Source organism: Emys orbicularis, chromosome 21 (genome assembly GCF_028017835.1).
Source record: "Emys orbicularis isolate rEmyOrb1 chromosome 21, rEmyOrb1.hap1, whole genome shotgun sequence".
NCBI lineage: Eukaryota > Metazoa > Chordata > Testudines > Emydidae > Emys > Emys orbicularis.
The window spans coordinates 14,179,079-14,205,077 of record NC_088703.1 but is presented as its reverse complement, the minus strand read 5'-3'; the positions used below and the strand labels follow the sequence as shown (position 1 = coordinate 14,205,077).

General features: G+C 54.5%; 2 protein-coding genes across 2 annotated transcripts in view; one reads left to right on the top strand and one right to left on the bottom strand.

Moving 5' to 3' along the window:
• LOC135893272 (zinc finger protein 850-like) overlaps positions 1-25,324 on the bottom strand; it is a 49,278-nt gene extending 23,954 nt beyond the window's left edge. Inside the window, exons 1-3 of the mRNA XM_065421074.1 lie at positions 25,048-25,324; positions 22,027-23,254; positions 7,642-8,101 (exon numbers count right to left, since the gene is read on the bottom strand). Of these exons, the coding sequence (XP_065277146.1) occupies positions 7,642-8,101; positions 22,027-23,254; positions 25,048-25,324 (1,965 nt within the window). The remainder of the gene's footprint in view (positions 1-7,641; positions 8,102-22,026; positions 23,255-25,047) is intronic.
• Positions 1-25,999, top strand: part of LOC135892901 (zinc finger protein 501-like) — an 83,944-nt gene that overhangs the window by 32,765 nt on the left and 25,180 nt on the right. The window lies entirely within an intron of this gene.

The window sequence follows — 25,999 nt, the reverse complement described above, 5'->3', positions numbered from 1 at the left end:
ATGCTTCAGATGAAGGGGATAGCAAAACCCTCCCATAATACATTGGGGGGTGGGGGAATCTCTTCTTTACCCCTACAAGTGGATTGCTTTATGAGCTGGATGCACGCAAACAATATGTATTTTAATATAGCCAGCTGTACATCTAGGAGCAAAGAATGCAGGCCACACTTACAGGGTGGGGGACTCTATCCTGGGAAGCAGTGACTCTGAAAAAGATTTGGGGGTCATGATGGATAAGCAGCTGAACATGAGCTTCCAGGGCAATGCTGTGGCCAAAAGGGCTTAATCCTTGGCTATCAAGTAGGTGTAGAGTTTGTGTTACCTTTGTATTTGGCACTGGTATGACCACTGCTGAAATACTGTGTCCAGACCTCAATTCAAGAAGGATGCTGATAAACTGGAGAGGGTTCAGAGAAGAGCCATGAGAATGATTGAAGGGTTAGAAAACCTGCCTTACAGTCACAGACTTCAGAAGCTCAATTTATTTAGCTTAACAAAGAGAAGGTTAAGGGGTGACTTGATCACAGTTTATAGACTTCTACATAGGGACAGTGCATAAATCCTGTGGGCTGGCCTCTGTAGCTCCTGCACCAGCCATCACAAGGGCGTTAGTTGGCTTTGGAGTGAGCCTGTAACTTTCTGGCTTGGGCCTCAGTGAGGAAGAGCTTCTGAGGCTCCTAGACTCTATTAGGGCAGAAATGGAGCCTTCTCCTTTGAGCCCCAGTCTTCATCCCCTTCTTCCTCCTTGCACTGATTTGTCAAAGTAACCCACTGTGATAGGAGATGGACTGCTCCTCTGCCTGCGGGTGGGTGGACTGCTTTGCCAGTGGTGCCTTGTAGATATGCCTCTCCTCTGTAATTCTCAGGCTCTGGCTCCACGGTGACATATCTGGCTTATGCCCAGGTCACAGGTTGTGTGTGGTCGTGCAAGTGACTGTGCTGTATGGAGGGTGCTCACACTGAGATTGAGAAGAGGTGGGGGTGTATCTCTCTGGGGAGCTCCCAGGTTGAATCAGATGTCTCATAGGAGGCCAATGCCCCACATGGAAGATGGGCTGAGCATAGGAGGTGAATGATGGCTTGGCCACCTGCAGTAAGGCCGCCTCCTGTGTCTGCTGTTCACCCAGCATGTGTCATATCCTCATAGCCCATATCAGGGTAACAAGCCTTGTGGATAGGGGAGAAATGGTAGATGTGGTATATCTTGACTTTAGTAAGGCTTTTGATACTGTCTCGCATGACCTTCTCATAAACAAACTAGGGAAATACAACCTAGATGGAGCTACTATAAAGTAGGTGCATAACTGGTTAGAAAATTGTTCCCAGAGAGTAGTTATCAGTGGTTCACAGTCATGCTGGAAGGGCATAATGAGTGGGGTCCCGCAGGGATCGGTTCTGGGTCCGGTTCTGTTCAATATCTTCAATGATTTAGATAATGGCACAGAGAGCACACTTATAAAGTTTGCGGATGATACCGAGTTGGGAGGGGTTGTAAGTGCTTTGGAGGATAGGATTAAAATTCAAAATGATCTGGACAAACTGGAGAAATGGTCTGAAGTAAATAGGATGAAATGCAAAGTACTCCACTTAGGAAGGAACATTCAGTTGCACACATACAAAATGGGAAATAACTGTCTAGGAAGGAGTACTGCGGAAAGGGATCTGGGGGTCATAGTGGATCACAAGCTAAATATGAGTCAACAGTGTAACGCTGTTGCAAAAAAAGCAAACATCATTCTGGGATGTATTAGCAGGAGTATTGTAAGCAAAACACGAGAAGTAATTCTTCCGCTCTACTCTGCGCTGATTAGGCCCCAACTGGAGTATTGTGTCCAGTTCTGGGTGCCACAATTCAGGAAAGATGTGGACAAATTGGAGAAAGTCCAGAGAAGAGCAACAAAAATGATTAAAGGTCTAGAAAACATGACCTATGAGGGAAGATTGAAAAAACTGGGTTTGTTTAGTCTGGAGAAAAGAAGACTGAGAGGGGACATGTTTTTAAGTACATAAAAGGTTCTTACAAGGAGGAGGGAGAAAAATTATTCTTCTTAACAGCTGAGGATAGGACAAGAAGCAATGGGCTTAAATTGCAGCACGGGCAGTTTAGGTTGGACATTAGGAAAAACTTCCTGTCAGGGTGGTTAAGCACTGGAATAAATTGCCTAGGGAGGTTGTGGAATCTCCATCATTGGGGATTTTTAAGAGCAGGTTGGACAAACACCTGTCAGGGATGGTCAAGATAATACTTAGTCCTGCCTTGAGTGCAGGGGACTGGACTTGATGACCTCTCGAGGTCCCTTCCAGTTCTATGATTCTATGATTGTCACTCAGAGCTTCCCACCCACCCTGATCAAGGCCTGGTAGGAGTCCCTTTCCTCCCTCATCCTTTTCTTCATGATCAGCCAGGAGGGTGAGACTGTTTCAGAGTTACCTTGCCCATTTTACCCCGAGTCTGGTGTTATTGGGTGTTTCCTCACACTCTTGTGATTTGTGGCATCTGCTGTGTGAGATTTACACTATGCAGAATGGCCACTACCTCCCTCTACTTTCAACAGGGATGAAGACAAACTGCCTTCAGTCAATCTGGCCACACTTTTCCTACAGCCTTTGCATGCAGAAGTGGGGCTGCGCATAAGTCAAAATGGCCACCATCTCCCAGTGTTTTCAATGGGACTGAAGCCAGAGGTTAGGAGGGGGCCTGGGGAGTCCCCCTTGGAGACACTGACCCAAAGGTTCATAGAGTCTTTGATTATAAGGCCAGAAGCCGCTGTGATCCTCTCATCTGACCTCTCACATAACACAGGCCATAGGACTTCCCTGAACTAATTCCTGTTTGAACTACAGCATTATTGCTTGTGCACTTCCGGTTAAATGTTGATCCTGGTACATTCAGACTTACTCAGGGGTGGGAGACTCACAATTCAGAAGGAAATTTTGGATTTTTTTTTTTAAACCTCATGATCGTTAAGCTACTCTCATGATTGTTGAATGTTTGGGATTGGCCCTACAGGCGATGACCTCTCTTCTGTCCAGTAGAGAAAGGAGTTGGGGCACTTGAGGCATGATAATCTCACCAGCAGAGAGGTTGTGGTATTAATAGTCTGTTGCAAACAGATGCCCTGTCTAATTAATTGTTCTGGGGTACAGCCAGTCTTTTCCCGTGAATCTTCCAGGCAGAGGGTGTTGTCTCCAGAATACATCGGTCATCTCCACACAGCCCTGTCCTCTCCACCTTTTCTCCAGCTGCAGCCACTGCTGTTTGGATGGGGGATTCTGGGGCTGAGGCCTGGGGTCCCTGCTGTCCCCTGGAACCTCCCATTTGCCCAATAGACCATCTCTGGTTCTAACACAGGAACCTGCACATAATTTTTCTCCCTTTTCCTGATGGTGGCAGTTACAGGGTTTCCCTCCCATCCCATGTAACCTGCACCCAGGACCAGCAAAGCTTTAAGCCTTTATCAGTCTGAGTCAGGTCCCTTCTGATGTATAAGACCAGGGTCTACCTAGCCCCATCTAAAGTTTGGGCACTACAAGTGCCAAGGCCCATAGTGACAATAATGCACCTGGTGCCTCTAGCCCTTGGTGTTCCAAGGTTTTCCCCAGACAGTTTTACAATCTTCCCAGAGCCCCTTGCTAGCTTTTGGTGTTACATTCCCACCCCTGCCTGGACCTGGGGGGCCAGGTGAGCACCCATGTGCTGCTCTGCTGAGCTTGCTGTTTCAACCTCTGATCTGTTTGCAAAGCTATTGTCCCAGTGAGATGGCTTCACACCCTCTTCCTTGCTCCTCAGATATGGCAGAACCCAGCATCTGACAGTCACTTCAGTTTATAGTTAGTCTCATGGAGGATAGGTCCATCAGCGGCTATTAGCCAAGATGGACAGGGATGCAACCCCATGATCTGGGTGTCCCTAGCCTCTGACTGCCAGAAGCTGGGAGTGGACAACAGGGGATGGATCACTCAATGATTGCTTGTTCCGCTCATTCCCTCAGAAGCACCTGGCATTGGCTACTATGGAAAGACAGGACTGGGCTAGATGGACCATTGGTTTGATCCAGTGTGGCCAGTCTTAGGTTCACATAGAGTCTCTCCAGGGAGTATCTGAGCATCTGCCTAGAGCTGTGCCAGGATGGCTTCTTAAGAGTCACTCATTTTTCTATGCAGTGTGAACTTTACGTGCCTTTCGAGAGAAGGGTGAGATCTATCTGCAAGCCTCTTCCTATCAGGGCTAATCCCAAGGCTTTGCCCTGTGCTTTCTGCGTATTTTACAGTGGTGCCTTTTTTTAAACAGCGAGATAACAATTGGGGATAATTATCGTGTTGTAAAATCCTAAGTGGAGACAAGCTGCTTATAGTGTTCCCAAGGCAGCCGGGTGAGGTCAGAACTATGCCCCCCACCCATGGTTGACTTTGCCTGATTTACCTCACAGTAACTCCACTGTGTGTGTACAGCAGGAGAGCTAATACACCTCAATTATCCCACGGTTAAAAACCCCTTTTTTGTCAGTGAAGACAGAGCCCCAGTGTCCTCCCCTTACGGGGCTTTGGGAGCTCCAGCGATGGGAGTGCAGGAGCTGGACCACGCACCTTTCTCGTGTTTGATACCAAACCATCCGGATATCTTTGAGGCATCGCACCTGGATCGTCCTCTCCTCCCTCCATTTTCACTGGAGTTGTGGAGAAGGGACTGTGTTAATGTGAAATTGTGTGATAGGAGATGGTGTTATAACTGTTAAGTGAAATTCTGTGATGAGGTATGTTGTGGCACCAAGAACATGGGCTACTGGGTGCCCAGAGATGTAGAAGCTGGGACTTGTGTAGGTGTGTAGGGCCTCTCCACCTAGACAGCTCTTTTTGAGCTTTTGGGGGCTGAACATGAAGGCTGTTGGGTGGCTCTGGAAGAGACAGGGAGCAGGTGTGCAGAGGGGGTAGACTATGATTAGGAAGAGCATGGCTGGGCTGTTACTAGATTAGGCTTTCCCTCCTGCAGTGACATAGCAGGGTTACTGAACACTATTATGTATATTGTATTTATTGGGGTTAGTAGCTTTTCAAACCCAGGAGACCGAGGTGTAGTCAATCAGGTTTTGAAGAGATCTGCAAGGCCCTTGAAATAGCTAAAACAGCCAGGATCAGCTGCTGTTGACAGGGAAATGTCCAGAGAGGTAGTGACCCAGAGAGCGGTGTTGAAGGTATGTATCCAGGAAGGGGCAGGTCGTGGCTGAAGCCCTGAAATTTCTCAGCAGAAGCCTGCAAATCTTCCCTGATGCCTTCAGAGCCATTTCTTCCATCAGAGCTTCTTCAGTCGGTGTTTGGAAAGTGATAAGTTGGCCGACAGCTCACTTGCTAGTTAGGGGTTGATGACACAGTGGTAACAATGCCAAAGTCCTGTCTACACTACAGCTTCCACTGTTGCTTCTGCCAACGGGGCTACACTGATGAATTACAGGTCCTCATTCTCCAACTGTACACGAGGCCTGTGTGCTGTGCGCTCCTTAGCTCCTCTGGAGCTGCAGGGAAGCAGACATCCAGGCACAAAACACAGGACTCACCATCCCCAGTGGAAGTTGAAGTCTAAACGCTGGTTTTGCTTTGCTGGCTCATGGAGCCCAAAACTACAGGATATCACATCATCTACATGGGAACAGCAGGACGGCTGCTCCCAAGTAAGAGTAACTCTCTCAGGCACTCAATGTGGATGCAAAGATGCTGGGCCTGCATCAGTTCTGGCTACCCTGGTTCTTCCCCCTGCAACATCTTGGGCTGGGTTCCTCCGAATGTTGCCTCCCCAACAAGGAAATGAAGCACTTGTGTGGGGATGGCAAGTGTTCTTCACTTACCACCGTAAACGCTGTAATAGTAAAACTGCCCCTGTGAATCGCTGGGCCACTTATTCCCAGGTGTACTGCTGGCTGGGCTGCAGCGAGAAAGCAGAGCAGCACCAGGCTGCAGCTGGAGATACAAGGGCTGTCCTTGGATCACACGTGTTACCAAGTGTCCTGACGTGCCCCTTAGCTTTTCCTAGGAGTGCTAGATGCCTGCCGCCACCACCACACAGGTCCCACTTTCCACCCCTTCTCCCTGTTCTCAGCCAGAAACTAAACCCATCCGGGGAGACTGATAAAACATCATTACAGTGAGCAAGAAGCCAGGGCGACAACAGTGAGAATGGCAATGGGCAGCTACACAAGGGCCAAATCAAGAGAGTGGGTTTAACTGAGTCAAAGGAACAGGGAAAGAGAGGTAATTAAGTGTGCAGAGCCGTCATTGATTGACAAGGAGTGCTCTTCAGTACATTACAATCAAATCAGCAGGAAATAAATAAAAAATACCAGCAATTCAGAAGGGCAACCAATGAGGTAGGGAAGATCAGAAGATTTAAAACTAAGGTCCCAATCTTGCATTGAGCTACGCATGGGGACCCCAGTAGCCAGGCAGCACTCCAGAGGAATCTGCCCATGTGGAGCTCAGTGCAGGATTGGGGTCGTCTGATCAAAATCTCACACCAACAAAACTGAATCAGCGGTTGTGCTGATGGGCAGCTGAGCCAAGGAGCAACCGTGTGGTCTGGACAACGCAACGCACTAAAGAGAGTTAACAGGACAGGAGCAGAAAACCGGGGGGCGATGACTAAATACAGAAGAGTACATGGAGAACGTAAATGCTTAGGCTGAGATAAGAGTCAGCTGGAAGAGCCAGTTGGGTGAGCGGGAGGCAATGCAGCAGACTTGGGCCCCGGTTACATGCGGCTGCTGGGAAGAGATGATAGAGGGTTCTGAAGTGCTGGTGAGGCTGGGTGCCTCCGAGTAGGGCAGAGCATGGAAGAAGGTGGCTGTGCAGGGCCATCGAGGCAGAACTGGTTGGCAGTGGGGCAGGAGGTAGAGCTGGCCCAATGCCTTCCCCTGGAGGTGCTGTTCCTGGTACCGCTGGGACTGAGGCCTGCCAGCCTCGCCGGGTCTGCCTTCACTACAGAGTTAACTTGTGTTATCTGCGCTCCAGTGACTCCTCTCGAGTGAGCCGAGCTCGGCTGAGAACAGCCACGCTGCTGTGCCCACACAGGCTCTGCGCTCCCTTGAGTACGGCGCTATGGCTTCTGGGCACACGCATTTCCCAGTGAGTAGTGGGAGAACTTGTCTGTCCTTTCTGGGCACGCTAGGGGAAGGCCCTGGAGAACTAGCGATATGCAAGTGACAAGCCTGGAGCCACACTACAGAGGGGCTGTGTTAGCAGCTGATGAGTTGTGCTCCAGTTTTAGCCTATGCCCCCTCCTTGGGCTGGCCAACTTGGGGTCACAGCACCACTGCACCCACTTAAAGGTACTGTATGTGGACGGGACTCGAGTAAGGGAGAACACTTGAGTTACAAGAAGTTAATTTGCAGTGAAGACAAGCCCCTAGAGTGGCCCTCTCCTCACTAGTTCAAGCAGGAAGGAGCAAGTCACTGCTGGGGCGGTTCCGGAATCGGGACACCTCAGAGGAGGACGGTGAAGCCCCAATTCACGCCCCCTGGTGTCCGTGAGGGGGATGGTTCTGTTAGTGGGCATGGGGCTAGCTTCTCTCAGGCCCTGCTTCACGTTATTATACCCACACGACCGGAGCGGAGCCCTCTGTTGGGAGGGTCTCACTTGTCCATGGCTGCGGCTCTGGCATGGATTCTCAGGTGACGGGCCAAAGAGGATTTGTTACTGAAGCTCTTCCCGCACTCGGCGCAGGGGAAGGGCCGTTCCCCGGTGTGGGAGCGCTCGTGAATGGCGAGGTAAGCCAGGTACTTGAAGCTCTTCCCGCACTCGGCACAGGGGTAGGGCTTCTCCTGTGTGTGAGTCCTCTGGTGCATCGTCAGGTTGGAGAGCTGGCTGAAGCGCTTCCCGCACTCGGCGCAGGGGTAGGGCCGCTCGCCCGTGTGGGAGCGCTGGTGCTTGTTGAGGTCCGAGGGGTTGGTGAAAGTTTTCCCGCACTCGTCACAGGAGTAGGGTCTCTCCCCTGTGTGCAGTCTCTGGTGTGTAATGAGCGTGGAGAGGTGGCCGAAGTTCTTCCCACATTCGGCACAGAAATAGGGTTTCTCTCCCGTGTGGGTTCTCTGGTGGGTTTTGAGATGGGTCAGTCTGTTGAAACTCTTCCCACATTCAGGACAGGGATATGGTCTGTCCTTCTCATGAACTCTCCCGTGGGCCGTGAGCGCCTGCTTCTCCCAGAACCTTTCCCCACAATCTCGACATTTATGGGGCTTCTCTGTCCTGTGAATGCTGTTCTGATGGTGAAGGTCCCCTGTGGCCCGAGATCTCCCCAGTGCAGGAGGTTGGATTAGTCTCCTGAATCCACTCTCACGTTCCCCTAGGGGATCTGGCTCATTCCCCGCTGGGCTCCTCTTCTGCCTCTTGCAGGCTCCTTTCTGCTCAGGTCTGTGGTTAATGCTCTCTCCTGAATCCCGCTGAGAGATGCTGGGGGGCTGCAGGTTTTCAGGCCCTTCGTCATGAGGTTGCTCCTCAGTCCTGCTCAGGATCCTGGCATCTGCTGGACGAAAGAGAGAATCCAGAGATTATTTCATCTCTCGTATTTCCAAGTGGAAGTGGCTGAGGCTCCTCACATCCTTCCACTGGACAGACCCCCAAGAAGAGCCAAACAGTCAGTCATGCAGAAATAGGGGGCTGTGGAAGGGCACAAGCAGGAAGCCCCACATCCCTTTCTCCTTCCTCTTTACCCAGGGCCCACGATAGCTTTTCCTCAACTCCCAACATTTCCCTTTCCCTCTGCTCCAGCCCCTCAATTCCCCTCCAAGCTCCCCCTCTCTCTTCCCTCTTCTCCTGACCATAGACCAGGGGTGGGCAAACTGTGGCCCATGGGCCAGATCCGGCCCGTCAGGGCTTTGGATCCGGCCCACGGGACTGCTACCCCCGTGGCACTGCGGGCCCCTGGCCACTCCCGGAAGCACCCGGCACCATGTCCCTGTGGCCCCGGGGTGGGGGGACAGAGGGCTCCGTGCGCTGCCCTCGCCTGCAGGCACTGCTCCCTGCAGCTCCCATTGGCCGGGAACGGGGAACCACGGCCAATGGGAGCTTCGGGGGAGGTACCCGCAGGTGAGGGCAGCGCACGGAGTCCTCTGCCTCCCCTCCCCCAGGGGCCACAGGGACGTGGTGCCGGCCGCTTCTGGGAGCGGCACGGGGCCAGGGCAGCCAGGAGCCGGCCTTAGCCCTGCTGGGTGCCACTGCCACCCCAGAGCTGCTGCAGGTAAGCGGCGCCAGGCCAGAGCCCACACCCTGAACCCCATCTGCACCCAAACCCCCTGCCCTGAGCCCCCTGCTGCACCCCACACCCCTCCTGCACCCCAACCCCCTGCCCTGAGCCCTCTTCCACACCCCTCCTGCTCCCCAACCCCCTGCCCTGAGCCCCCTCCTGCACCCCGCACTCCTCCTGTGCCCCAACCCCCTGGCCTGAGCCCCCTCCTGCACCCCGTACCCCTCCTGCACCCCAACCCCCTGCCCTACCCTGCACCCCAACCCCCTGCCCTAAGCCCCTTCCTGCACACCGCACCCCCTCCCACACCCCACACTCCCTCCCGTACACCAACCCCCTGCCCTGAGCCCCCTCCCACACTCCTCCTGCACCCCAACCCCCTGTCCTGAGCCTCCTCCTGCCCTGAGCCCCCTCCTGAATCTCACACCCCTCCTGCTCCCCAACCCCCTGCCCTGAGCCCCTTCCTGCACACCGCACCCCCTCCCACACCCCGCACACCAATCCCCTGCCCCAGCCCTACATTCATGACCCTGCATGCAATTTCCCCACCCAGATGTGGCCCTCAGGCCAAAAAGTTTGCCCACCCTGCCATAGACCTTTCCTCTCGCTCACTGCTGTATCCCTCTCTCATTCAGGACCCAAAACATTTGCTCTTTTGCTAATTGATCGCTCTGTCTCTTTGGTTCCTTTGCCCCACGCAATGGACCTGCTGTTTAGGTGACAATGATGTTCCCTACAGAAATCCACTTACAGGTTAGAGCCAGATAAAAAACAAATGGACAAAAACATTTTGCAAAAAATTGTGAGGTTTCAAAGTGGCTACTTTGTCTACATTGTCTACTTTAACCATTTTTTTTATTTTTCATTTATCGAAATGGTCGGCTTTATATGAACAAAGCATTTAGATGCAATATTTTATTTACAAAATGGGATGAATAATTTTGTGAAAAATGTCATTAGTGTCAGCAATTATTTGCAAAAAGAGTTTGCTTTAGAAAAACGTCCACTTATACACCAAAATTTAAAAAAAAAGTTTTGTTAAAGAAACATTGAGTAGCTCTATTGAAGATAGTAGGGTGTGCTGCTCGCGTTTCCTGCTTAACCCATCCAGGTGAACCGAACTGTGACTGCGTTACATTGCAGTGAGCTGGGGTTGGGTGAGTGGCTTGCTAAGATGAGGGTTTGCCAGGCTGCCCTCTGCAGTGGTGGGTTCCATCTCTCACTACACCATCGACTATGCCAATGCTCTCAGATATCAGAGGGGTAGCCGTGCTAGTCTGGATCTGTAAAAAGCAACAGAGAGTCCTGTGGCACCTTTAAGACTAACAGAAGTATTGGAGCATAAGCTTTCGTGGGTGAATACCCATTCACCCACGAAAGCTTATGCTCCAATACTTCTGTTAGTCTTAAAGGTGCCACAGGACACTCTGTTGCTTTTTAATGCTCTCAGAGTTATTCCTGAGCTGAGAGTAGACAGGCCCCAGTTCCTGCCACTGCCAGAGATCCCAAAATCCCAGAGAGGAAGGACACAGAGTGATCTGAGCTGGAGTAGAGGGCACAGGAGGAATGACCATGCCAACCAGCTCACCCATCACCGCTAAGGCACTGGAGCCTTACGCTGCCAGGCATGACAGACTGATTGGCTCTGATCAGGCTAGTGAAGAAGCCATCCTGGCCCTGTATGCTGGGTGTGAGGCCCCTGACCCACCCCCTGGAGAAAGTCTGTGTGAGACTGACAATAGACGGACGTGACTGTGCAGGCACTGGATACAGCCAGGTGAACGACACAAGGAAGCAGCTGGAGAACCACCACCTGTGCATGCTGAGACCGTAGGATCCAGTGTCAGGAAAGGAGCATCTACCACCCAGGTAGGCGAGCAGCAGTAAAGCTGGCAGAGCAGCACCCCTGGGCTGGCAGAGGTGGGGATGTAAAGCCAAAGGCTGATGGGGGATGGGCTGTGCCTGGGGAGAATGTAAAACACCTGGGGAAAAGCTGCCAACCTCAGGGCCTAGAGCCATCACCTACTTTGCTGGCAGCACCTTGGCCATTCAGGCCCTGGCTGGCACCGCACATAACCCAGGCATAATTAGAGCTGGGTCCATCCTACCTTGTAAGTGATGGTAAAGCTGTGATTGGCAGAGGGGCATGTGTTGACCATGACAATCCCAGAGCAGAGAGACCTGCCGGAGAAAGGTCAGGGATGGTGGTCACAGGTGAGGGGGTATTTAACACCGGCTAAGAGGTCTCAGGCTGACAAGGGCTACCCAACCTGGATGAGGAGTTAGGCAACGGGGGACGCAACCCCCTGTGCTCTTCCTGAAAACGCATTGCAGCTGCAGGCACTGCAATAGGGGCAAGGAGAATATTCTGCTCAGACAGCTTCTGCACAGAGCCCCGCAGCTGGGTCACATGGTGGGAAACACATGTGAGCCCTCCTTATGCTACAGCTCCCACCATTGCTACACCAGGGGCGGGGCGGGGGGTGCCCCACTGACAGATTACAGCTGTGGGGGATTTCCAGTCTAGTGCCAGGCTTGGGTCACGTTCCTTTTGGACCTCCACGATAACATCCCTGGAGCTTCCTGCAGGCCCTTCCTGTGGAGATACTCCTCATTCTCACTCAGCCGGCCAGAACTGGGAGAAAATAAATCACACCCTCTCTGCTGAGGATCTGACTACCCAGAGGAGAGGAAGGGTCCATCCTGCCTCAGTCTCGCAGCTGAGTGCTCAGTCCATCGATGTGGTGATGGAAGGGGCTTCCACCAGACCTGGCCAGGATGCATGGGAAGCCCTGAATGACATGGGCCTTGAGGAGACAGCTCCTGCTGGGTAACACCACAGAATAGGACCCACACAAGGAGGGTTCACAACCATGCTGGCTACAGGGCCACCCAGCTCCCACAGTCCCATCCCCACTGCCTGGGCCACTTGTCATCTAGGAGACACCCACTGGCCACCCTAACCCCTCACACAGCCTCCCATGTTCTCCAATCCTGCTGGGGAGCCCCCCACGGCCTGAGCCAGCCACTCCCCTGTTGTCCCCACACACACTCAGCCCGAGGGACTCCCTTCCCCATTGTCCCTGCAGTGCCCCCGGGAAGACCCGCCCCAGGCCCCTTCACGAGCTCGTTACCCATTTCTTGTCCAACTCGGGGGCCCTTTCCAGGGGCACCTGGCAGCTCATACTTCCTCAGTGCTGCCTCCTCCGGAGATCCCCATGTGGGATGGGGCTGTGGTGGCTCCAGCTGGGTGCTCTGAGATTCCCATAATGCTTCAGGGGCATCCATCTCCTCTGGGGTCACGTCCTCAACTTTCACACGCACTGTGACCTGGGAACCAACCACATGGGTCACTGGGCAGCCAGGGGCTGGGAGTCGGGGGGAATCATACCTGAATAGTGCCCGTGGCAAAGGGCACCCTCTCCTCAGGCAGAAGCTGCTTTGGCCAGCAGGTCCTGTACCTAATGGGAGAGGTAACAGGAATGGGAGGCTGAGGCTGTGAAGTATGAGCCTGGGAGGAGCTTGGACCTCAGGGAGAAGCAGGCTCCCCAGGACGCCATCTCTGGGAGGAGCTGAAGGAAAGAAGCCATGCCCTGTCACGCAGGACCCTTCGGTAATTTCACTAGTACCTGCAGCTACTACGCCACTCATGTCCTGCGAGGTGAGGCAGCTCAGGAGACACCCCTACCCCATGGACATGTCGGCTGCATGTGACACACAGCGGATGCTCAGGGCTGGGTCCCTAGGATCAGGCCATGCTGCATTGCCTCCTAACAGCACACGCAGGATTCACACGGACCCCAGTCTGTTAATGAGGCTCCCTATCTATTCAGATGTTGGGAGAGGTCACTGCACTCTCCCAGCAGCTGCAGGTACTAGTGAAATTATTGCCCAAGGGTCCTGCATGACTCTGCATAAGGGAGGCAGTGACATTTATACCCAGAGAGAACAGCAGGGTGTGCAGAGCAGGGAGCTGTGAAAATCCCTGTGGCTGGGGACCCAGCTGAGCCCTGAGTCCCAGACAGCCCCGACCCCAGTGCTGAGAGCAGGATTACACAGAACAAGCCCCACTCACATCCTGCCTTGAGAATTCCCTGTGTTCACCCAGCACCCAAACCTGCCCCCAAATTCCCTGCACAGCCCAATGGACATTCCCCTGGACATTCCCCTGCACCTGCTCATACCTGCTGCTCTCATATTCCCGCCTGTTGCAGTCCTACCTGGAAATCCTCGGCCAGGGACACTGCCTGGGCACACGTCTCTGGGCAATGTTCAGAAACCCAGCTCTTGATTTCTTCCGGCAGGATGGTCAGGAACTGCTCCAGGATCAGCAGCTCCATGATCTGCTCCTTGGTGTGGATGTCCGGCTTCAGCCATCGATGGGAGAGTTCCCAGAGTCGGCAGAAAACTGCCCGGGGCCCCTCGGCCTCCTGGTAGCGGAACTGCCTGAAGCGCTGGCGCTGTGTCTCCATGCCAATGTCGCACCCTCGCAGGACAGCTGCCTTCACCTTCCCATAATCTCCAGCATCTCTGGCATCCAGGCTGCTAACGACCTGCCGAGCTTTTCCACTGAGGGCTGGCACAAGGCGGGTCACCCACTCTCCTCTGGGCCACTGGCAGGCTTCAGCCACTTGCTCGAAGGAAGCCAGATAGGCCTCAATATCCTCCTCTGGGGTCAAATCCAGCAGCGGAGGGTTTTTTGATGCAGGGACTGATGTCGGCACAACCTCAGCAGGTGTCCGTAAGCTCTGTAGCTCCTCCTGAAGTTGATCTTTCCAATACCGGGACATCCTGTCACACTGCTCAGTCCTCAGCTGTCGCCATCCGGTGCGGGACCATCGAGGACTTACTGAGATGGTTGATCCCAGGACTGGCTCCTTCCCGTCTCTCTCCAGCTCATTCCCTGCTTTGGGGCCTGTTGGCTCTGCCGTTTCCATATTCTCTCGCGGAGCCTGGATGTGGAAATCCAGGAGCTGCTGATCTGTCTTCAGGGACCAGCTTATCCCTGCTGGGGCCTGTGCTCTAGTTCTCCAACTTGCGTCTCTCCCTCAGTCTCGCTGGACATATCCAGGCTCCTGGGGGGGCTGCAGCAAAACAATTCATCAGGATGTTACTGTGTGATGGGAGAGTCAGAATCACAACAGAGGGGAAAAGAGAGACCTAGTCATGATTCACCCAAACACCCATGGAGCGATAACCCCTGCTCCCTGTCCCCAAACACAGACAGGCCCTGCCCCAACCCCACTGCCCAGCCCCATAACCCAGCCCCCAAGCACAGACAGGCCCTGCCCCCACACCACTGCCCACCCCTCAAAAAGCAGCTCCCTGCCCCCCAGCACACAGGCCCTGCCCCCACCCCACTGCCCATCCCCCACCCACAACCCCAGCTCCCTTCCCCCCAGCACAGACATGCCCCTCCCTCACCCCACTGCCCATCCCCCACCCATAATCCCAGCTCCCTGCCCCCCAGCACAGACAGGCCCTGCCTCTACCCCACTGCCCAGCCCCATAACCCAGCTCCCTGTCCCCCAGCACAGACAGGCCCTGCCCCCACCCCACTACCCATCCCCCACACATAACCCCAAGTTCCTGCCCCACAGCACAGACAGGCCCATCACCCCAGCTCCCGGTCGCCCCCCTCACCTCGCCGCCCCGCCTGGACGCAGGGGGAGGCCGGTTCCCCAGACAAAGAGCTTCCGCCCTGGCCAGCGCAGGGTTAATCCCTCCGCGCGGGGATTGGCGACGATCGCTGTCAGTCAGGTCTTGCCCCGCCCCCTGCCCAGCTGGGCCCGTCTCCGGGAGCGGGTTCAGCGGGAGCCCGGCGACCCCACTCCACGGGGATAGGCACAGCCCGAGGCGGCAATTCCCAGCAGATCCTACCGGGGTGCAAGTGGGGGCCCCCCTGCTGAGGTGTGGGGGCCTCTGTGCTGGAGTTACAGGGCTGTGGGGGGCTCGGGGGGCTGGGCAGGGAGCTGGGGTTACAAGTTGGGGGGTGCTGTGCAGTGGCTCAGAGAGGAGCCTGTGCTGGGGCGGGGCAGGGCAGGGAGCTGGGGTCCCAGGGCTGGAGGGGCTCAGGGAGCGACCTGTATGGGCTGGGGGTGATGTGCAGGGGGTTACAGCCCTGCACAAACACGTGTATTAACGCCTGTACCTTAACCGGGGAGGGAGTTCATTAGAGTCCAGCCCATCCCCACCTGGGTCCTTATCATGGGGTGCCCTTTGCCACATCATACTGAAGCGGGAGCCAACTCCGCATGTTAAGAGCCTGTGTTTCAAAAGCGACAAGGAGTCCTGTGGCACCTTATAGACTAACAGACGTATTGGAGCATAAGCTTTCGTGGGTGAATACCCACTTCGTCGGATACATGTGTTTCAAAACTGTTCTGAAGTCCACACACAAGCACAAATTGCCATGAAAAATCATCAGGGCCCAGGGTAGGATTTTGCTGAAAATGGGGTCACTCACTCTCGGGGGTCCAGAGATACAGCACCTGGAGTAGAGGGTCCATACACTTTGCTTGTTCTCATAATGTTCTTGGCACATGGCTGTGGCTGAATCCATGCCCCTGCGCCACACCCCACCAACTAGAGTTTACCCAATTGGGTTTGACCCCAGCTAGTGACCAATGCTCTATGCCAGGCCAGGGAAGCAATATTTCAGCAGTTACTAGAGATTGTGTGTGACTCTACAAATGGGCTCATGTGCCAGTGAAAGTGATTTATGCAGGCACTGTGAGACAGGCACACCAGGAGCCTGGGCGCTGACTCTGGTCGCTAGCTTTGTGGACAAGCTCAACTCCTGTTATGGTCAGTGGGTGGCTTAGGAAGCTGGATGACAGTCCATGAACTAAGGCAATGCTGAGGAGCGTGAGCTCAAGTCTTCTGCTCAGCTGGTTTAGAGAATGGCTGATGGGCACATTGCCACCCTCTGCCTTTGTTCTTCTCCAGGGGGCTACTCTTGGAAGTAGTTCCCTGGGTGCAGGCTGTATTATAGAGGAGCACTAGGGCCCATTATCCAGAGTGCTCCAAAATCCATGTATGTAGGGAGACTGTCTAGAAAACATCCCCTCTGAGCAAGGCCCCAGCCTGTCCTCATCAGAGATAACAGGCCTGTATCCTTCCTGAGCGTTGGAGGACAGCAGGGAAAATGTCCAAGGGTAGCATGGGGGAAACTCTAAGGCCTTGTCTTCACTAGGAAAAAGGGTGAGTTGAAGCCAGACTTAGCAAACACGAGATAGCTCAGTGCAACCTGAACTTGAGAATTTCCCTAGTCAAAACACCCACCTGAGGACTCAGTAGTTGCTTACATCCATCCATCCTTGTGGTAAGGAATCCTGGAACATCGCCTCTGTGAACCTGGATTGAACCTTGTACCAGACTGCTAGTACTGGCCAGAACCAGCATGCAGCAGAGTGGTGTGTGTAACCCAAGGCAGGGTGGGGCTCTGTTAGGCACTGAGAACATGCAGGGGGTGAAACACTCCTCTATTTCCCTGTCACCCCTGAGGAGACAGTGGCAGCTGTTCTAGTGGCCCTAAAACGCTACAGCCCATTACAAACATTATCATAGAGTGTGAGATTTTGAGTCGAGGGACCACTGGGATAATCTACACGACTCTCTGCATGACCCAGCCAGGAAACGGGGGGGGGGGGGGGAGGGGGAATTTCCTGCCCTCTAGCTGCAGCTGCACCTCCTCAGCTGGCAGGGCGAGCGCTGACAACCAGCTGCAACTGCGTCCTGGATTGGCCACTGCACCTAGCCCAGCAAGGGGATGAAGAGGAATGATGATACAGGATTGTGTTAGACACAGTCTAGAAAACAGCAACCACTGTTAGGGATAGGGCAGGTTTGGTGTGGTCCTCATACCAATTGCGAGCCCCAGGGGGGCAGAGGAAAGATTGTGTGGGGCTGCAGTATGGGAGACGTTTCCTTAACTCTGTAGTTGCTGGTTTTCAGAGCTGTAGGTTTGGTGACACTCAACGTGCTGGGAGGGCACTAGGCAACCCGACCTGGGTTTCTGGCAGTGAATTTGGCTCTCTTTCTGTCTCTCTCTGTCTGAAACCTGTCAGAAGCCCCTCCCACTACACAGGGACCAAACAGTTGCTTGGTCTAAAAACTTGCCCCCTCTGCACTGTTACTACCTGTTCTCACACTGCCCAACCCAGCCTAGATGGTGGGTTGTGACCTGTTGTGGAAAATGAGATTTAAACACTAGACACTCAGGTGCGAGCCTAGAGACTGGTTATTTCCGGCAGGAACGGGAGTGAAATATGGAAGTTTGAGACCTAGGGCTTGGATAAGGCTGGGGCCCCCAGACAGAGACTGGCTGCAAAGCAGGGGAGCTGTCAACTCCTCGGTCTCCAGGTTCAGGCTCCAGGAGAGCAGGCAACTAAAGTTAAAATTGAAACCCGTGGTCCAGTGGGCCCCGACGCATGGAAGGAACCAAAGGGAGAAGAGAAAATCCACATAGCCACCTTTGGGCAGCTGCTGAGATGGCACAAGCGATCAGGAGTGAGGGACAGGAGGGGTTGCTCCAGTGTTGAGGAGTCCAAGTTCAGGAGGTGCTGCAGGCCCTATATAGACCCTGTGTGAAGTTGTGTCAGCTTTAGCCCTAATGGAGAAACACAAAGCGGTTAGAGATGAGGCCTTGGCTTCCTTTGAGTGAAATGCTGAAGCTGCCAGTGGCTGGGAGGAGAGTGGGTGACCCAAATCGGGGAATCCCAACAGGCCTACAAAAGCCTGGATGCACGAGGTGCTGGAGCCTATGGGAAGGTGAAAGGAGCCATCCTGCAAGGGTATGACATCAGCATGGACATGCAGTACCTGTGCTTCATGCAATTCCATTGCCAGGGAGCCCGGAGAGGTTACAGCCTTTTGATGGCTGAAGCCAGAGATCTGCACCAAGGAGCAGATCACGGAGCTGCTCACACTGCAGCACTTTCTGACAATTATGCTTCTGTAAATCCACAGCTGGGGCTGGGTATGTCACCCCCAGGGACCTGCAGAGGATCCGTAGCCAGGACAGCGAGACACTGGGACATAGGATCAGCAGGCGAGAGCAGATGCACAGGCCTCCTTTCGAATATGCAGATCATTTGACCTGCCAGCTCTGGCATGGGTACAAGAAGGGGAATTCTCCAAGCAAAAAAGGGGTGGGGCTTGTTCCACATAACCAGCTCTCAGCACTCTCTGGGCCTGAGGCCAGACTCACAGATTAGAAATGTCTTGGAGGTGTTGGAGTTTGTAGTGGCTGATTTACATCCTCCTCTTCTTCCTCCACTTTCACTGGGGGCCCATTCCTCATCTGAAGTTTCTAATCCCTTGTATTCCTTACGCAGAGCATCTTCCCTCTTCTTCTGGCAACTCACGGACTGTTTGGAAAGGGACACCCAGCCATCCTGCCCTGACATCTCAGAGCTGTTTTCCTGGGGCATCCTGGTTTTCAGCACCAACCCCTTGACCAAAGCTATGAGATCTTCTTGGGACAATCTGCTGAACATCTCACCCTAACTGGCAGAGGAGATGACACAGTGGTAACAGCACTACAATCCTGCATCTTCATCACAGCTTGCACTGCTGCTACCGCTAGAGGAGGAGCTGGACTAAAGGTGAATTACAGGTCCTTGTTTTCCTGCTGTACCCAAGGCCTGGGTGGAGAGGGGTCCTTAGCCCCCCAGGACTGCAGAAAAAGCAGTATCCAGTCACAGCACACACGACTTGCTAACTGCGGTGGCAGTTGAAGTTGCAAGTCTGGCTTTGCTGGCTCTGGGAGCCCAATGCTACAGGGTGCATGATGTCTGCATGGAACACCTGCTCCAGAGCGTGAACTGCTCTTCCGGGCACTCAGTGAGGATGCAAACACACTGGGCCAATGGCTTGGGCCTGCACCAATTCTGGCTACCCTGGTTCTTACTCTTGTAACATCTTGGGGTGAGTTCCTCCAAGTGTTGCCTCCCCAAACAATCAAATGAATAGCTGTGCACAGGGGCAAGCGCTCTTCCATTATCCATGGAAATTCTGCAATAGTGTTACTGCCTCGGGAGCACCAGGCCCCTTTCTCCCGCCAGGTACTGCTAACTGGGCCGCATGCAAGGAGCCAGAGTATTATTGTGGTGTAATCTGTTTATTGAGAAACTGTACACAAGTTCTGTTTCCCTGGAGAGTGGTAGGAACAAAGCAGTGGAGGCAGCTCCCTTACTCAGAAACTTCAGGTAAGGTACCCCGGCCCTGTTCCATAAAGCAGCTATTCTGCACCTCTGCTGCTGTCTAGCACTCACAACCAGCTCTCTGCAAAGTGCTCAACACAGCACATTGTCCCACCCAGCTCCTGTGGGCTTCTCCTGGGAAAGCCCTTCAGCACCATGCCCCCTAGGAGCAGAGGGTTTGTCAGATGGCCCTGCAAGTCAGCCCTCCACCCCATCCCCACCTTGTGCATCCAGGTGCTTTGCATCACAAGTCTCAGCTTCCCCTCCTGTTAGAGTGAAGGGGGGTGCTGTAGCCTGTCCATTCACTCTAAGTCAATCTGCCATCATCTCTGCATCCATGACCCCCTCAGCTCCTTTCAACAGGGAAGGGTAGTTCTACACTGCCGGCTTAGCCTGTGTTCTTACATGGGTTTTAGCCTAGCATCCCCACACAACCCTTAAAAATGTGCTTGCTTGCCTGCCTAGCTGGGGTCATTATTTATATTATGGTAGCGTCCAGGAGACCCAGTGGTGGACCAAGCCCCCATCATGCTAGGTGCTGTACAAAAGACAGTCGCTTCCCCAGAGAGTTTACACAGGGTTAAAGTTGTGCTCTAACCCCCTCACTGTCCAGCGAGGATGCAGCAACACATATGTAGCTGAGCTGGTGTTTAGATAATCCCTGCCGGTTTATGTACACCCTTCATTCCATGCAGCCTGCTCCATGTTCTGGGCAGCTCAGCGCAGCTCTGCTGAGCAGTCAGAGAAGTTGCCCACCAGCCTGATGCTAGCTGGGTTGACCTCTGGTGTGCGTATAGCAGGGAACCTGAGTTTGGGAGAAGCACCCAAAACATTCCCTTGTATGAGAAGATCTTGCAGAGGCAGGTGGGGTGGGGATCCAGCAGATGGCTGTGCAGAGCAAAGGTGCACATTACAAACCTAATGACCATCTACCACAAGGCAAAGGAGGCACCTGACAACTACCTGTCCTTACTACAGGGCTGTTGACCGAGCACCCATCCCCACCTCAAGTGCAGAGCCCACAGTCCTGCATCACAGGCTTTTGAGTGAGGACCAAATGGGTTTTAGCCTGGGGGAACTGGAGATCCCAGCGGAAGGGGGGATGGAGTCACAGGCACAGACTGGCCTGGCATGGCAAGCTCCTCACACAGCTCCAGGAAGGTCTGCTTCCTCATGCAGGAGTTCTGGAGCCATTGCTAGTCACCCCAGGCCTGCAAGATGATGTGACCCCACCACGCTGTGCTAGCCATCCTGCATCAGAAGCCCTGGTCTACATATAGGCAATCCATAGCAACTACAGCATGCAAAAGGTGTCATCAGCCTGCCATGAATTAACTCCCCTCCAAGACCCACTGCTGCCATCTGTGGGTCAGCAACTTGTGCTAAAATGCTGTCTGCTGACATTAGCCCCTCCATCCATACTCTGCAACAACAGTGAAGCCACAAGCAGGAACAGCAATTCCAACCGTGCTGGATCCATGGCATGGCACCAGCTGGAGTGGGCAGAAGCAAGAAGTGTGCAGGGCCTGAAGTGCCTTAGCTACAGGTGTTGCTGGGCTACGAACACTTCCACCACAAAGGGGTCTGGGAAAGACAGACAAGCTCTCCCACAATACACCACAAACCAATTCCTAGAGTGGCTCCGGGACCCTGGCATACACCCCCAGAAATCCTAGCACCAAACCCCTGTCATTGCCGTGTGACTGTGAACACGGCTACATTGGTCTGGGTCGTGTGGGGCTCTGCAGAGTGGACACTCACAGACAGGCCTGGCAAGCATGAGTTCACAGGCACGGGACTCCAGACACGCCGACATTATGCCATGTGGACACACCCAAAGTGATCAGGCACTGCTGGGGGGTTCAGGCCCTGAGACCCCTCAGGAGAAGAAAGCAAAGGCCGGCCCTCCTCATCACCATTGGGGTAAGTTTTAATACAGTTAACTCAGGTGACTGGCACTTGGGTCTGGGCACCCTGGTTAGCCTAGCCCAGGTGCGAACGTCCCTACTGCAAGTCCTACCTGCATTACCGTGTCTACACTTCCCCATGTGTGTCCGATCTGGGGGCAGACCTGTGGTTCTTTGTTTTGAGATGCTGTATGATTCCTTCCCAGTCAATGATGGAAGAACCTGTCTATTATTCGGGATGCATTGTGGGAAAGCACTGGAGGACTATGAGCACTGAGGGGACTTTTCCTGTGTCCTCACTGCAACGTGGGTGAGTTTTAGCCTGAGTTTAATGACAGCCTGAGCTCTAATCTATATCCCCAACTTTGTAAACTAGCCTGGGATTAAAGCACCCTGAATCATGGGTCAGAAGACTTTCTGTGTGGGTAGTAGTAGGTTGGGCTAAAACCCAGATGAGAGCCGGGGTTAACTGTGCAGCGAAGACAGACCCACACTGTGTGTGACAGGATAACAGGAGTTGGGTTTTGAGGCCTGATTTCCCTCGGGCTCTGTAGAACCATTTTCTGTTCCTCCACTTCAAATATTCCTGGTGAATGCCTGGAGCAGAGCTCTCAACCGGGATGGCTTCACTTGTCCACATCTGCAGCTCTGGCGTGGATTCTCTGGTGCCGGGTGAGAGCTGACTTGTTGCTGAAGCTCTTCCCGCACTCGGCGCAGGGGAAGGGCCGTTCCCCGGTGTGGGAGCGCTCGTGAATGGCGAGGTAAGCCAGGTACTTGAAGCTCTTCCCGCACTCGGTGCAGGGGTAGGGCTTCTCCTGTGTGTGAGTCCTGTGGTGCATCGTCAGGTTGGGGAGCTGGCTGAAGCGCTTCCCGCACTCGGCGCAGGAGTAGGGCCGCTCACCCATGTGGGAGCGCTGGTGCTTGGTCAGGTCTGCGGGGCTGGTGAAGGTTTTCCCACACTCAGCACAGGAGAAGGGTCTCTCCCCCGTGTGCAGCCGCTGGTGTGTGGTCAGAGCGCAGAGGTAGCCGAAGCGTTTTCCACACTCCCCACAGGGGTAGGGCCGCTCGCCTGTGTGGATTCTCTGGTGCTTGCTCAGCCCTGTCCTGGTGGTGAAGGTCTTGCCACACTCAGCACAGGGGAAGGGTCTCTGCCCTGTGTGGGCTCTCCGGTGCCTCACGAGCGTGGAGAGGTGGCCAAAGCGTCTCCCGCACTCGGCGCAGGGATAGGGCCTCTCCTGCGTGTGAGTCCTGTGGTGCATCTTCAGGTTGGAGAGCCGATTGAAGCGCTTCCCGCACTTGGCGCAGGGGTAGGGCCGCTCGCCCGTGTGGGAGCGCTGGTGCTTGTTGAGGTCCGAGGGGCTGGTGAAGGTTTTCCCGCACTCGTCGCAGGGGAACAAGCCCTCCCCCGTGTGAGTTCTCTGGTGCGTAGTCAGCGTGTAGAGATAGCCAAAGAGTCTGCCACACTCTCCACACGAGTAGGGCTTCTCGCGCGTGTGGCTTCTCTGGTGGGTTTTGAGATGTGCTGGACAGCTGAATCTCTTTCCACATTCAGAGCAGGGATAGCGTCTCTCTCTCTCATGGACCTTGCCATGAGCCATGAGCTCCTGCTTTTCCCTGAAGCTTTCCCCACAGTCTCGACATGTATGATGTTGCTCGTGGTGAAAATCCCCTGTGGTCTGAGGTCTCCCCTGCGCAAAGAGCTGGGTTAGTTTCCTGAATCTGCTGTCATGTTCCTCTGTGAGGCCTGGCTCCTTCCCTGCTGGGATCTTCTTCTGCCTCTTGCAGGCTCCTCCCTGCTCAGGTCTGTGAGTAATGCTGTCTCCTGAGCCACTCTGTGATACGCTGGGGGGCAGCACCGTTTCAGGCCCTTCTTTGCGAGGCTGCTGTTCAGCCCGGCTCAGGATTCCAGCACCTGCTGGATGGAAAAGAATCCAGAGATTATTTCGTCTCTCGTATGTCCAACAGTGGGAGTGACTGCACATCCCTCCACTGGAGAGACCCCCCAGCAGGAGCCCCTCTGTCAGCTGTGCAGAAATAGGGGGCTATGGAGGGGCACAACCAGAAAGCCCTGCGTCCCAGTCTCCCTCTTTCCCCAGTGCCCACAATAGCTTTTCTCCTCCAGTCCCATCACTTCCCCTCCAAACTCCCTCTGCCCCCTCTCTGTCCCATATCTTTAGTTCTTCTCCCACCCACAGACTCCTTATCCCTGGCCCTCTCCTTTTCTTGGCTCCTGGTTACATGAAGGATCACCTCTCCCAGTGCTACGCTGCCACAGCTGAGATCAGCAGAGGTGCTTGAGTTGAATCCTCCGCGGGAGGAAGTCGCTGGCAGGAGGCTCTCTGGGAGGAATCCTAATGTTGGATCTCGCTCCTCCACTTGGTCCCTCAGAGCCCAGACGTATTAGCATGCCAGCATCTTTCTCTCTTCTCACTAAGGCTGTGAGGAGGGGGCGAGCGGAGATGGATGTATTTACTGCTGGTGTTTTTAAGGTGTAGGATACACACCCAGAGCACTGGAAGAGCACCCTGAGTTGGGTTTTAAAATGTGAAACTACTACTAATAAATCCTGCTCTCCGTTCAGGCCCCAATTCATTCATTCTTCCGCAGACCAATCTCCTTGTAAATTGCACTAACCAATCTCTTTGGAGCCCCTGCCCCACTAGACAGAGCTGCTGTCCAGGCTATTTTTAGGCAGTGATCATGCTCCCCACCCATATCCACTTCCACATTAGAGATGACTGAAAACAGAGATATCTTCGCAAACAACTTTGAAGTGTCAAAGTTGTTTTGTCCCCTGGGGTCAAAATGAACCACTTGGGGGGTTACATAAGAACGGCCATACTGGGTCAGACCAATGGTCCATCTAACCCAGTATCCTGTCTTCCAACAGTGGCCAATGCCAGGTGCTTCAGAGGGAACGAACAGAACAGGAAATCATCGAGTGATCCATCCCATGTCGTCCACTCCCAGCTTCTGGCAAACAGAGGTTGAGGGATACCCAGAGCATGGGGTTGCATCCCTGACCATCTTGGCTAATAGTCATTGGTGGACCTATCCTCCGGAAACTTATCTAATCCTTTTTTGAACCTTGTTATAGTTTTGGCCAAACCCTGTTATAGTTTTGGCTTGAGTTGGGTTTCTGACTTTAAAATTAAATAAAAATATTTTAGGAAAATCATAACTGAAATATTTCCTCTCAAGTCCCAGGCCGGGGGCACCCCAATAATGTCCCGTAAGCGTCTACTGCCTCAGGCCTTTCTGCAGAGGATTCTAGGGCCCTTCTGCAGTGGAGACTGTCATGGTCTGAATAGCCTTCATCCCTCCCCAGCTGAAAGGAACCCGCCCCCCAGACCTCAGGGAGTGGCTGGGGGTGGGGAAGAGCACCTGCTGGGTAATGCCACTGATCACCACAAGGGCAGTTCACTGCTGCCGCTACGGGGCCACCCAGCTCCCACAGTCCCATCCCCACTGCCTGGGCCACTTTGTCATCTCGGAGACACCCACTGGCCACCCCAACCCCCCCCCCCCCCCCACCACAGCCTCCCACGTTCCCCAGGCAGCAATCCTGCTGGGGAGACCCCCACAGCCTGAGCTAGTCACTCCCCTGTTTTTCCCACACACACTCAGCCCGAGGGACTCCCTTCCCCATTGTCCCTTCAGTGCCCCCGGGGAGACCCGCCCCAGGCCCCTTCACGAGCTCTTTACCCATTTCTCTTCCAACTCCGGGCTCCTTTCCAGGGGCGCCTGGCAGCTCGTACTTCCTCAGTGCTGCCTCCTCCAAGGATCCCCATGCGGGATGGGGCTGCGGTGGCTCCAGCTGGGTGCTCTGAGATTCCCATAATGCTTCAGGGACATCCATCTCCTCTGGGGTCGTGTCCTCATCAGTCACATGCACTGTGACCTGGGAACCAACCACATGGGTCACCAGGCAGCTAGGGGCTGGGGGGACGTTGGGACGGGGGACAGAGTTAGCCCCGACCATTCCAGAGCCAAATGCAGGGGGAAGAGCAGGAGACAGAGGCCACAATGGAGCACAGCCAGGCCCCTCCCTCCCCCCAGCTCATCCCCCCACCTGTAATCCCAGCTCCCTGCCGCCCAGCACAGCCAGGCCCATCCCTGCCCCCTGCTCATCCCCCCACCTGTAACCCCAGCTCCCTGCCCCCTAGCACAGCCAGGCTTCTCCCCCCCCCCCCCCAGCTCATCCCCCCACCTGTAACCCCAGCTCCCTGCCCCCCAGCACAGCCAAGCCCATCCCCGCCCCCTGCTCATCCCTTCACCTGTAACCCCAGCTCCCTGCCCCCCAGCACAGCCAGGCCCATCCCTGCCCCCTGCTCATCCCCCCACCTGTAACCCCAGCTCCCTGCCCCCCAGCACAGCCAGGCCCATCCCTGCCCCCCAGCTCATCCCCCCACCTGTAACCCCAGCTCCCTGCCCCCCAGCACAGCCAGGCCCATCCCTGCCCCCTGCTCATCCCCCCACCTGTAACCCCAGCTCCCTGCCCCCCAGCACAGCCAGGCCCATCCCTGCCCCCTGCTCATCCCCCCACCTGTAACCCCAGCTCCCTGCCCCCCAGCACAGCCAGGCCCATCCCTGCCCCCCAGCTCATCCCTTCACCTGTAACCCCAGCTCCCTGCCCCCCAGCACAGCCAGGCCCATC